The sequence below is a fragment of the Pongo abelii genome, chromosome 20 (assembly GCF_028885655.2).
Source record: "Pongo abelii isolate AG06213 chromosome 20, NHGRI_mPonAbe1-v2.0_pri, whole genome shotgun sequence".
NCBI classification, from domain to species: domain Eukaryota; kingdom Metazoa; phylum Chordata; class Mammalia; order Primates; family Hominidae; genus Pongo; species Pongo abelii.
In genome coordinates, this window is record NC_072005.2 from 51429866 (window position 1) to 51443243 (window position 13378).

General features: G+C 51.4%; 1 protein-coding gene across 2 annotated transcripts in view; it reads right to left on the reverse strand.

Moving 5' to 3' along the window:
- PPP1R13L (protein phosphatase 1 regulatory subunit 13 like) overlaps positions 1 to 13378 on the reverse strand; it is a 26161-nt gene continuing 12783 nt past the window's right edge. For both annotated transcript variants that reach the window (XM_024236418.3, XM_024236420.3), the window contains exons 8-13: positions 12515 to 12975; positions 6666 to 6797; positions 6441 to 6574; positions 6179 to 6345; positions 3171 to 3370; positions 1 to 590 (exon numbers count right to left, since the gene is read on the reverse strand). In XM_024236418.3, coding sequence (XP_024092186.3) covers positions 552 to 590; positions 3171 to 3370; positions 6179 to 6345; positions 6441 to 6574; positions 6666 to 6797; positions 12515 to 12975 — 1133 coding nt within the window. In that variant the 3' untranslated portion in view covers positions 1 to 551. The remainder of the gene's footprint in view (positions 591 to 3170; positions 3371 to 6178; positions 6346 to 6440; positions 6575 to 6665; positions 6798 to 12514; positions 12976 to 13378) is intronic.

A 13378-nucleotide genomic window follows, 5' to 3' on the forward strand; every position in this document is an offset into this window, starting at 1 on the left:
TTTCTGTGCAAACTACTTTTATTTATAAGGCAAGTTTCCCTATTTTGTTTATAAACATTAAACCAGTGCTGTGTGAAGGCACTTAATTGGGGAGAGGTGGGGCGGGGATCCTGGTAGAGACCAATGTTTCCCACCCAGACCCCAAGACTGCTGGGAGAGATGGAGTCAGCGGTGACTCCCAGGAATATCCAGTGGTGTGGTGGCCCATCCCAGGCCCGGCTGGGCAGGTGGCTGGCTTGCTGGGGGATATGACGGCGGGGGTAGGCATGGGGAGCACTTTGGACGGGATCTGATTTGGCAAAAGGAAGTGGTTTCCTGTCCCCAGTGATTTCCAGCCTTTCCCAGACCTCCCAAGGCTAAGGCAGGTTACTAAACTTAAGGCTGGGGCCCTCCTTCTCCCCTGGACTTCGGGAGAACAGAGAACTGGTGGCAAGGACCACCACCAGCAGGGTGAGGGGTGCAGATAAAGGCAGCAAAAAACAGAGGGAGAGGTCTGGAGGGAAGGCAGGAATGCTTGTTTCTGTCAGCCTCAGAAACCTCCTTCTATCCTGCTAGACTTTACTCCTTTGAGGCTTCACCCTGGGGAACAGCTGGGGAGAGACAAGATCTTCAGACATCAGGAGCTCCCACCTCCTCATCCCCCACGCAAATCCGCTGCCTGTCTCTATCCTCCCACCCCTTCCTAAGGGGACCTCTCAGCACCTCCCAAACTGCTCCAGAATCCAAGTTCTGTGTCATCTCCAAGAACCAGATGGAACCTTCCAATCAGAGCCTCCACTGATGAAATGGAATATTTCCAGTCTCTCCTAACTGCCACAAGGAGAAGCCTACCTCTCTCTAACACCTTGGTTGTCTTTTTGGGTCCCACCTCCATATTTTAAAAATCTGCCCTCTCAGGGCCGGGCGCGGTGGCTCATGCCTGTAATCCCAGCACTTTGGGAGGCCGAGGTGGGTGGATGACCTGAGCTCGGGAGTTTAAGACAAGCCTGGGCAACGTGGTGAAACCCATCTCTACTAAAAATACAAAAAATTAGCTGGGTATGGTGGTGCATGCCTGTAATCCCAGCTACTCGGGAGGCTGAGGCGGGAGAATCACTTGAATCTGGGAGGTGGAGGTTGCAGTGAGCCAAGATCGCACCACTGCACTCCAGCCTGGGTGACAGAGCTGAGGCTGTGTCTCAAAAAACAAAACACACACATACACACAAAAACCCCACAAAATAAAGAAATCTCCCTTCTCAGGAATGTAATGGAATCTTCCTTGTCTTCTCTCTTAACCCTAATAGAGAATTTTCCTCAGTTACACTATAATTTTATTAATGGATTTTTCCTCATTCTACCCAATGCAGTGTAATAAAAGCTTCCTCTCCACCTGTGTTTGTTTGTTTGTTTGTTTGTTTGTTTTTTGAGACGGAGTCTCACTCTGTCACCAGGCTGGAGTGCAGTGGTGCGATCTCAGCTCACTGCAACCTCTGCGTCCCGGGTTCAAGTGATTCTCCTGCCTTAGCCTCCCGAGTAGCTGGGACTACAGGCACACACCACCACGCCCAGCTAATTTTTGTATTTTTAGCAGAGACGGGGTTTCACCATGTTGGCCAGGATGGTCTCGATCTCTTGACCTCGTGATCCGCCCACCTTGGCCTCCCAAAGTGTTGGGATTACAGGCGTGAGCCACCGCACCCAGCCTCTCCACCTGTTATATTATATATATATATATATTTATATATATTTTTTAAAGACAGAGTCTCACTCTGTCATCCAGGCTGGAGTGCAGTGGCACCATCAGGGCTCAGTGCAGGATCAGTCTCCCAGGCTCAAGCGATTCTCCTGCATCAGTCTCCTAATTGGCTGGGATTACAGGTGCCCGCCACCACTCCTGGCTAACTTTATTTTTTTTTGTATTTTTAGTAGAGATGGAGTTTCACCATGTTGGCCAGGCTGGTCTCGAACTCCTGACCTCAGGAGATCTGCCCGCCTCGGCCTCCCAAAGTGCTGGGATTACAGGTGTGAGCCACCTGGCCCGGCCCTCCATTTCCTTCTCATACATTGCTGAATCCCTGTGTCAGCCCTAGAGGTCCAGTCTTTTGCCCTCTCCCAGCCTTAATCTACAGTTCTTTAACTCCACCCACCAACGTTAAAATGAGATTCTTCTTTGCCGCTTCCCTTGGCTAAAATGGATTATTCTTTAACGTCTCCACCAACACAATCAGGGATGACAAAAACATTGGATTGAGCAGAAGCCAGTCAAATAACTAGGAAGGCAGTACTGGGGAGCATCCTACATCCTGACAGCTCTATAAAGGGCGCTTCCAGCCTGGTGCAGTGGCTCATGCCTGTAATCCCAGGACTTTGGGAGGCTGAGGCGGGCAGGTCACCTGAGGTCAGGAGTTCGAGACCAGCCTGGCCAACATGATGAAACCCTGTCTACTAAAAATACAAAAAAAAAAAAAAAAAATTAGCTGTGCGTGGTGGCATGCGCCTATCATCCCAGCTACTCTGGAGGCCAAGGAGGGAGGATCACTTGAGCCTGGGAGGCAGAGGTTGCAGTGACCCCACATCTTATCACTGCACTCCAGTCTGGGTGACAAAGCAAGACTCCATCTCAAATAAATAAATACAAATTGGCCAGGCTCGGTGGCTCATGCTTGTAATCCCAGCACTTTGGGAGACCAAGGCAGGCGGATCATTTGAGGTCAGGAGATCAAAACCAGCCTGGCCAACATAGGGAAACCCCATCTCTACTAAAAATACAAAAAGTAGCCAGGGTGGTGGTGGTCGGCGCCTGTAATCCCAGGCAGGAGAACTGGTTGAGCCCGGGGGGCGGAGGATGCAGTGAGCAGAGATGGCGCCATTGCACTCCAGCCTGGGCGACAGAGCCAGACTCTGTCTCAGAAATAAATAAATAAAAATAAAAATAAAAGCATAATAGAAATTTAAAAATAAAATAAACGGCTCTTCCTCACCTACTCCCCTAACTATAAGGAACCCTTACCCCCGACATTACTATTAAATATAACGGACTTTTCGTCTTCTCCCCTTGAGCAATAACGAGCTTTTCTGACCTCCCTCGCCCAATATAATGGTTTTCCCTGTCGCCTCTTCTTTTTCCTGTGGGCTCCCCCTTTTCCCCAACCGTCGGGAGGTCCCCATGACATCTCCCTTGGGCTCACCCCGAAGTAGTTCCGCGGCACGTAGCCCTCCTGGCCGTGCAGCGCGGCCCACCACCAGTCGGTCTCCTCCGGCCCGTCCCTTCGCAGCACGGTGACCGACTCGCCCTCGCGGAAGGACAGCTCGTCCCCGAACTCGGCGCTGTAGTCCCAGAGAGCGTACACCGCCCCGCTGTTCATCAGCCCCATACTCTGCTCAACGTCTGAAACATGCCACGGAGGGGAAGGTGAGAGCCTGGCCCAGGGGCTCCAGGAACAGGGGCCACGTGGGGACCAGGACAGACCCTGGAATTTGGCGCCTGTCCCAGCAACCACCTGAAATGTTGAGTGTGCCCATGGCTGCAGATGGGAACAGGAGCTGGAGTCAGATGCCGGGACTGGCCATCCTTGAGCATTCGAGGAAATTGGGGGAGGCATGCCGGTGGGCCACCCACTCCCGAGGCAGGGTCAGAAGCTCCCATTTCCTTTTTTTTTTTTTTTTTTTTTGAGACGGAGTCTCACTCTGTCGCCCAGGCTGGAGTGCAGTGGCGCGATCTCGGCTCACTGCAACCTCCGCCTCCAGGGTTCACACCACTCTCCTGCCTCAGCCTCCCGAGTAGCTGGGACTACAGGCGCCCGCCACCACGCCCTGCTAATTTTTGGTATTTTTAGTAGAGTCAGGGTTTCACCGTGTTAGCCAGGATATAGTCTCTATTTCCTGACCACGTGATCCGCCCGCCTCGGCCTCCCAAAGTGCTGGGATTACAGGCGTGAGCCACCACCGCGCCCGGCCTTTTTTTTTTTTTTTTTTGTGATGGAGTTTCGCTCTTGTCACCCAGGCAGGAGAGCAATGGTGCGGTTTCACTGCAACCTCCGCCTCCCGAGTTCGAGCGATTCTCCTGCTGCAGCCTTCCAAGTAGCTGGGATTGCAGGCGTGTGCCACCATGCCTGGCCAATTTTTGTATCTTTAGTAGAGACGGGGTTTCACAATGTCGATCAGGCTGGTATCAAACTTCTGACCTCAAGTGATCCACCCGCCTCGGCCTCCCAAAGTGCTGGGATTACAGGCGTAAGCCACCTGGCCCGGCCCTCCATTTCCTTCTTGTACATTGCTGAATCCCCGTGTCAACCCTAGAGGTCCAGTCTTTTGCCCTACACTGGCCCTTAGCTTAAGTGGTACAGTCTCTAAAGAAGATTCGCACCTTCCTTGAATGATAGGGTCCTTTAAGTTGGCTCATCTGCCTCTTTCTTCTTTTCTTTTCTTTTTGGAGACAGAGTCTTGCTCTGTCACCCAGGCTGGAGTGCAGTGGCGCAATTTCGGCTCACTGCAACCTCCGCCTCCCGGGTTCCAGCAATTCTCCTGCCTCAGCCTCCCTAGTAGCTGGGACTGCAGGCGCACGCCGCCACACCTGGCTAAATTTTTTTATATTTTTAGTAGAGACGGGGTTTCACCGTGTTGCCCAGGCTGGTTTGGAAATCCTGAGCTCAGGCAATCTGCCCGCCTCGAGCCTCCCAAAGTGCTAGGATTACAGGCGTGAGCCACCGCACCTGGCTTTCTTTTCTTTCTTTCTTTTTTTTTTTTCCCAGACAAGGTCTCACTCTGCCACCCAGGCTGCAGGAGTGCAGTGGTGAGATCAAGCTCACTGCAGCCTCGAACTTCCAGATTCAAGCAATCCTCCTGCCTCAGCCTCCTCCTGATTCTTTATATTATTATTAAATATTTTGTAGGCCGGGCACAGTAGCTCACATCTATAATCACAGCACTTTGGGAGGCGGATCACCTGAGGTCAGGGGTTCGAGACCAGCCTGGCCAACATGGCAAAACCCCGTCTCTACTAAAATACAAAAAGAAAAAAAAAAAAAAAAAGTTAGCGGGACATAGTGGCACTTGCCTGTAATCCCAGTTACTTGGGAGCCTGAGGCAGGAGAATCGCTTTCACCGAGGAGGCAGAGGTTGCAGTGATCTATGGCACCATTGCACTCCAGCCTGGGTGACAGAGCAAGACTCTGTCTCAAAAAATAAATAAAAATAAAAAAAAATTTTGTCAGCTGTGGTGGCTCACACCTGAATCTTAGCACTTTGGGAGGCCAAGGCGGGCAGATTGCCTGAGCTCAAGAGTTCGAGGCCAGCCTGGGCAACACCGCGAAACCCCATCTGCACTAAAAATACAAAAAATTAGTCGGGCATGGTGGTGAGCACCTGTAGTCCCAGCTACTCAAGAGGCTGAGGCGGAGAATTGCTTGAATCCAGGAGGTGGAGGTTGCAGTGAGCCGAGATTGAGCCACTGCACTCCAGCCTGGGTGACAGAGTGAGACTCTGTCTCAAAAATAATAATTAATAAATAAATATTTATAGAGACAGGGGGTCTCTACAATGTCCTGTAGCCCAACCAGGCTCACCTTTCAAATATATAACCCTCTGTCTCACCCATAAGTCCTAGGACCTGCCTCACTCCAACTCTCCGTGAAGTTCCTTGCCCACACCGAGATACAACTGGCTCCTCCAGGTGTGAAATGACCCTGTGCATAATCCCTGTGGCACAGCCTACTTCGCCCCGCCCGTCGGGGAACCAGGTGATGTAGCCTGCCCCCTGGAGAGATAGGGTACAGCCTTGTGTCTTCCTACAAGCCCCTTTCTGGCAGCTGTAGCCTGCTCACCTGCCAGGGGTGTGGCAATGCTTCTCCCACAAGTGGCAGAGCCCACCTGCCCAGAGCCCTATGCCAGGTAGATGGCAGGGTTGAAACGTTCAGCTCCTCACCCTTGAAGATGTGAAAGGTGAGCAGACCAATCTTCACAGCCACTCTCCTCCCCAAAGGTGTCCAGCTCGCATAGCACATGTCCCCTTTTCCCTTAGGAGGGCACAGTCCTCCCACCCCCGCAAGCGGTCCATCCCTCATCCTCCTCCTCCGCAATTCTGCCAAGTGGTTGGTACAGCCCCCATACCCTCCTCTCCCTAGTAGGGGGTAGTTGTTCCCTGCCCCGCTCCTGCGCACCCGCCAGGTACCCAGGCGCCAGCAGCCCTGCCTCGCACCTGCCAGGTAGGTGGCGCAGTCAGCATAACCCTCGCGGTAAGGGTCGCACTTCTCGAAGGCGGTAGCTCCGTCGCTGAGCGTAGTGGCGAAGATTGCAGCGCCGTGCTGCACCAGCGCCATGCAGATCGCTGTGTCGTTGCACGACGCCGCGCAGTGCAAGGGTGTCCTAGGCGTGGGGGTGGGGGGTTGCGGGGAGCGATGCATGAGAGGCTGCGCGTCCGCCCACCGGGGACCCAGCCCACCGCGCGGGTCGGGGCTCACCAGCCGTGGCTGTCGGGCGAGTTGACATTGGCACCCGCAGTGATGAGGAAGTCCACGATGGAGTAGTTGGCGCCGCAGATGGCGTTGTGCAGGGCAGTGATGCCCTCCTCGTTGGGCTGGCTCGGGTCGTTCATCTGAGTGCACCGGGGGAGGGGGAAGACTCAGTCCCGCGGCTGGCATCTGCGCCGCCCCCGCCGCGCCCACCTCCCGCTCAGCAGCGCTCACCTCCTTCACCGCCTGCTGCACCACCTCCAGCTCCCCGGTCAGCGCCGCGTCCAGGAGGAGCACCAGAGGGTTGAGGCGCGCGCGGCGGGCCTTGCGCGGGGAGCCCGCCTTCCGCAGCACGGAGCGCATCTCCTGGGGGACAGGGCGCAGAGGTCAGCGACTTGGAGGGATTGTTAGTATATCCATGATCTAGAGTAGGAAACAGAGGTCCAGAGACTTGTGGCACCCATCTAGACAAGGGTGGAACTGGGATTCCCTCGGGATGGGGTGAGGGGGTGCCTTCGATCTCCTCCTAGAGCCTCCAGTTCCCTGCCATAGACAGAGAATCCTGTGATTTGAGAATCTTGGGCCCTGAAACTTGAGAGAAAGCTGGGGGGCCGTGGGATTGGTGGCAAAGTAATTCTATCAGTTCAAAACAATGATTGTGGAAGCCAGTTATTCAATTCACACAGTCTCACATTTCTTTTGTTAATAATGAATGCAATGAGACACACATGACAAAATGTTACCAGGTGTGTTCATTCCAGATGTTTGGAATTTGAGCATTTTATTATTCCTTGTGTTTTCCTTTTCTTTTTCTGTTTTTTTTTTTTTTTTTTTTGAGATGGAGTCTCGCTCTGTCACCCAGGCTGGAGTGCAGTGCAGTGGTGTGATCTCAGCTCACTGCAACCTCCACCCCTCAGGTTCAAGCGATTCTCCTGCCTCAGCCTCCTGAGTAGCTGGGATTACAGGCATGCGCCACCATGCCTGGCTAATTTTCATATTTTTAGTAGAGACAGGGTTTTGCCATGTTGTCCAGGCTGCTCTCGAACTCCTGACCTCAGGTGATCCACCCACCTCAGCCTCCCAAAGTGCTAGGATTACAGGTGTGAGCCACTGTGCCCAGCCTCATGTGCTTTCTTATTTTTAATTTTCCTCCTATAAGATTCATTTATTCTGGGCTGGGCGAGGTGGCTCATGTCTGTAATCCTAGCACTTTGGGAGGCTGAGGTGGGAGGATCACTTGAGCCCAGGAGTTCGAGAACAGCTTGGGCAATATAGTTAGACCCAGTCTCTATAAAAAATAAAAAATTAGCCTGATATGGTGGCACACACCCGTGGTCCCAGCTACTTGGGAGGCTGAGGCAGCAGGATTGCTTGAATGGAAGAGAAAGAGGCTGCAGTGAGCCATGATCATGCCACTGCACTCTAGCCTGGGCAACAGAATGAGACCCAGTCTCAAAAGAAAAAAAATGCATTTATTTATTCCAAGTGTGTGAGTGCATGGCATTTGTGATTCTGGTCTTTGCTGTTTCCAGAGTTTCAGTGATTTTAAGATTCTGGAATTCAGAGATCCCAACAGCCACTGAATCCAAAATTCCCAGATGCTCAGTTATTTCAAGTTTCCAATATGTTGTGATTGCAGAAATGCTAGGTTGTGCTATTTCAAATTGCTGAGGGGCCAGGACTTTGGAATCCCAAGATTCTATGATGGAGAACTTTAATATTTTTCTGTTAGAATTAATTTTTTTGTCGGTTTTTTTGAGACAGAGTCTCGCTCTGTCGCCCAGGCTGGAGTGCAGTGGCGCGATCTCAGCTCACTGCAAGCTCCGCCTCCCGGGTTCAGGCCATTCTCTTGCCTCAGCCTGCCAAGTAGCTGGGACTACGGGCACCCGCCACCACACCTGGCTATTTTGTATTTTTAGTAAAGATGGGGTTTCATCGTGTTAGCCAGGGCGGTCTTGTTCTCCTGACCTCGTGATCTGCCCACCTCGGCCTCCCAAGGTGCTGGGATTACAGGTGTGAGCCACTATACCTGACCTAGAATTTCATTTTAAAAGACTAGAAGGAAATGGCTGGGTGCGGTGGCTCATATGTGTAATCTCAGCACTTTGGGAGGCTGAGGAGAGTGGATCACCTGAGGTCAGGCAGGAGTTCAAGACCAGCCTGGCCAACATGGTGAAACCCTGTCTCTACTAAAAATACAAAAATTAGCTGGCCGTCGTGGCGTACACCTGTAATCCCAGCTACTCAGGAGGCCGTGGCATGAGAACCACTTGAACCCAGGAGGCACAGTTATAGTGAGCTGAGATGGCCCCATCGCACTCCAGCCTGGGTGACAGAGTGAGACTCCATCTCAAAAAAAAAAAAAAAAAAAAAGACTAGAAGGAAATATTCAAAATGTTAATGATGGTTCTCTGTGAGTGGTGTGATTTTTTCCTCTTTCTTCTATTTTTATTTATTTTCCCAAAGCTCTCTATGGTGTTGGTATGTTTCTTTATAGTGGAAAGTGTTAATTTAAAGTATAAATCTCAGCTGGGCACAGTGGCTCATGCCTGGTTTGAGACCAGCCTGGACAACATAATGAGAACTGTCTCTACAAAAAATGTTAAACATTATCCAGGAGTGGTGGTGCATGCCTGTAGTCCCAGCCGTAGGGGAGGCTGAGGCATGAGGATCAATTGAGCCCAGTAGGTGGAGGCTGCAGTAAGCCATGATCTTGCCACTGCACTCCAGCCTGGGCAACAGAGTAAGACTGTCTCAATAATAATAATAATAACCCTCTATTACTACATATCAGTGCATGAATTTGTGATTTTATAATTCAAAATATGAGCATCTTTAATTGTCAGATTTGGTGACTTCAAGAATCGGTAATAATCAGTCCATGATACTAACTTTATAATTCTTTTTTTTTTTTAAGAGAAGAGATTCCTTTTATTTTATTTTGTTTTGACACAGAGTTTCTCTCTGTTGCCCAGGCTGGAGTGCAGTGGTGCAATCTCGGCTCACTGCAGCCTCTGCCTCCTAGGTTCAAGCAATTCTCCTGCCTGAGCTTCCCGAGTAGCTGGGATTACAGGCATGCGCCACCAGGCCCAGCTAATTTTTGTATTTTTAGCAGAGACAGGGTTTCACCGTGTTGGCCAGGCTGGTCTTGAACTCCTGACCTCAAGTGATCCACCCGCCTCGGCCTCCCAAGGTGCTGGGATTACAGGCATGAGCCACTGTGCCCGGCCTAACTTTATAATTCTAAGATCCTGTTCAAAGCTTTAAATGCTCTAGGACTCTAAAATGTTACTATTCTAAGACGGTGACACTAGCATTTGATTCTTACATTCTATGATTTTTTAAGTTTCTCTGTGGCCAGGACTCTGTGATTCTACAATGGGACGCTCAACCATTTCAACATGCTGTTATTCATCCCCTCTTGATTTCAAAATCCTGAGCCTCAAGGTTCGTTGCCTTTACTCTCAGGAGGGCCTGGGAATAGGCATTTTGGGGGGGTCCACCTGACCCCTACTTCTCTGAGAAGTGATCTCTTCCCTCTGTCTACCCACATGAAGTGTTCAAGACTGTTCCATGTGGCTACAACCCTCTTCCCAGTCAATTTGCAGGGACCAAGATCAGCAGGAGACCATCCCCTGGTCCAATGGTGACAACAGTAAGAGCAGTTAACAGTTATGTGCCAGGTATTATGCTAAGTACTACATTAATGTATTTAATCTTGGCCAGGTGGTGGCTCACACCTGTAATCCCAGCACTTTGGGAGGCCAGGAAGGGCAGATCACTTGAGGTCAGGAGTTCAAGACCAGCCTAGCCAACATGGTGAAACTCCATCTCTACCAAAAATACAAAAATTAGCCAAGCGTGGTGGCATATGCCTGTAATCTCAGCTACTTGGGAGACTGACGCAGGAGAATTGCTTTAACCCAGGAGGTGGAATCCCGCACCCAGCCGAGACTCACTTTTTATTTATTTATTTATTTTTATTTTATTTTATTTTATTTTGAGACGGAATCTTGCTCTGTCGCCCAGGCTGTAGTGCCGTGGCGCGATCTCAGCTCACTGCAAGCTCTGCCTCCTGGGTTCACGCCATTCTCCTGCCTCAGCCTCCAGAGTAGCTGGGACTACAGGCGCCCGCCACCACTCCCGGCTAATTTTTTGTATTTTTAGTAGAGTCGGGGTTTCACCATGTTAGCCAGGATGGTCTTATCTCCTGACCTCGTGATCTGCCCGCCTCGGCCTCCCAAAATGCTGGGATTACAGGCGTGAACCACCACGCCCAGCCTATTTATTTATTTATTTATTTATTTAGAGATGGAGTCTTGCTCTGTCGCCCAGGCTGGAGTGCAGTGGTGCAGTCTCGGCTCACTGCAACCTCCGCCTTCCGGGTTTAAGCGATTCTCTTGCCTCAGCCTCCTGAGTAGGTGGGATTGGAATGAGACCACCACTTCTCCTGTTGTCCTTCCCAGCTTCTCCCCCACCTCCCCCTCTCCCTAGTTTATAAGACAGGAAAAAAAGGGAGAAAGCAAAACGTTGGAAAGAAACAGAAGTAAGATAAATAGCTAGATGACCTTGGCGCCACCACCTGGCCCTGGTGGTTAAAATAATAATAATAATATTAACCCCTGACCACAACTACTGGTATTATCTGTAAATTCCAGACATTGTATGAGAAAGCACTGTAAAACTTTTTGTTGTTAGCAGATGTATGTAGCCCCCAGTCACGTTCCTCACGCTTACTTGATCTATCATGACCCTTTCACATGGACCCCTTAGCGTTATAAGCCCTTAAAAGGGCTAGGAATTTCTTTTTTGGGGAGCTCGGCTCTTAAGACGCGAGTCTGCTGATGCTCCCAGCTGAAAAAAAACCTCTTCCTTCTTTAATCTGGTGTCTGAGGAGTTTTGTCTGTGGCTTGTCCTGCTACAGGATTACAGGCACGCGCCACTGCTCCGGGCTAATTTTTGTATTTTTTTAGTAGAGAGGGGTTTCACCATGTTGGTCAGGCTGGACTTGAACCTCTGACCTCGTGATCCACCCACCTCGGCCTCCCAAAGTGCTGGGATTACAGGCGTGAGCCACCACTGTGCCCGGCTGGGACTCACTATTTTATAAGAGGAGAGAGCAAAGCCAGGAACAGTGGCTCATGCCTCTAATCGCAGCACTTTGGGAGGCTGAGGCAGGTGGATCATTTGAGGTCAGGAGTTTGAGACCAGCCTGGCCAACATGGTGAAACCTCATCTCTACTAAAAATACAAAAATTAGCCAGGAGTGGTAGCACACGCTTATAATCCCAGCTACTTGGGAAGCTAAAGTGGGAGGATGGCTTGAACCTGGGAGGCAGAGGTTGCAGTGAGCCGAGGTCAAGCCACTGCAATCCAGCCTGAGTGATGGAGCAAGACTCTGCCTGGAAAAAAAAAAAAAATAGAGGAGAGAGCAGAGCAGACACAAGAGACACAGAGACAGGGAGAGAAGAGAGGGTGACTGCTTTGATTCAGGCAAGACTTCTCAGTACCAGAATGAACCCACTGTTGTGCCAAGACTCAGTCATGTCCAGGTGTACGACTCGAGATTGCTGAAGGAATGCCCACGGCAGTGCACAGGCACAGGTTATTGGAGAGAAGGTGCAGAGAACATTTCCATGTGGCCAAGACTCCGAGATGGCCCTCCATATACTCACACACAGCTATCCTAAAGACTACATTTCCCAGCATCCCATTGCAATGAGGCTCCTGGCCAGTGAGAGCAGGCAGAGTGATGTGTGGACCTCCCAGTTTCTGCCTGAAACAGGAAAGGGCGCTTTCTCTTCTTCCTTCTCTCTTCCTGGCTGGAGGGCAGACTTGGTGACAGCCATCTAGGACCATGAGGGCAGGCTTACCCCCCGATGGATGGCAGAGCCCCAGGTAGATAGAGCCTGGGTCCTGACTCCAGAGAGCTGCCTACAGTCCTGGGCTGCAAACTCTTGGACTTCTACTCAAAAGAGGAGAAAACTTCGATCTCATCTAAGCCACTATATTTGGGGGGCTCTTTGCTACAGCTCCTGGATCCATGTAGTAAACATACACCGATTTCCTCTTGTATTACTTACCATGCTCTGCGGCTGCTCTGGTGGGCTGCTCTGGGACAGGGCCGGGGGTGGAATGGGAGCTGGTGGGGCAGGAGCAGGGGGCCCTGCCCTGGCCTCAGATCCCTCAGTGATGGGGGACAGCTCTGGCTCAGGCCCCCCGGGCCCTGGCCCCCCATGACGATGGAAGAGGCGGCTGATGATCTGCTGGTACTGTTTCTTGTGAGTAGGGGGCAGGGCCACAGCAGGGGCCTGCTCCATGGAGCCCCTGCGTTTGAGGGGCCGGGGAATTTCCGCCAGCACCCGTGCCACCTCCTCCAGCTCGGGCACCGACTGTGCCTCTGGTGGCAGTGCTGGCTGCAGCCTCGTGGGGCTGAGAGGCCTTGCTACAGTGCCTTCATCCACATCACCAGCCTCCAGCACTGGTGTCAGCAGCCCTTCTATCTCCGGCTCAGGCTCCAGCTCGGTGGGGGGTTTGAGGAGTCCTAGCCAGAACAAGAGCCCATCAGAGGACAGGTCCCCAGGAGACACCCAACACTCCCTCTCCACAACTTCCAGGACATACAACCAGCACATGATTTTCTGTGTGAACTCAGGGAAGTTCCTTGCCCTCTCTGGGCTACGCTTTCCTTGGGCTGTGAATAATATACAATGATGATGCCTCCCATTTATTGAGCAGTTAGTATGTGCCTGGCGCTTTACATGCCTACCTTATTGTAATCTCACCACTGCCTTGTGAGGTAGATACACTGCCATCTTCACATTACCGAAAGGGAATCTGGGCCTCAGAGAGGACAAGTCAGTTGCCCAAAGCCATGCAGTTGGGACTTGAACACAGTTCTGGCTGACTCTAGAATCTACTTCTACCAACCGTGATAGATGTGACTT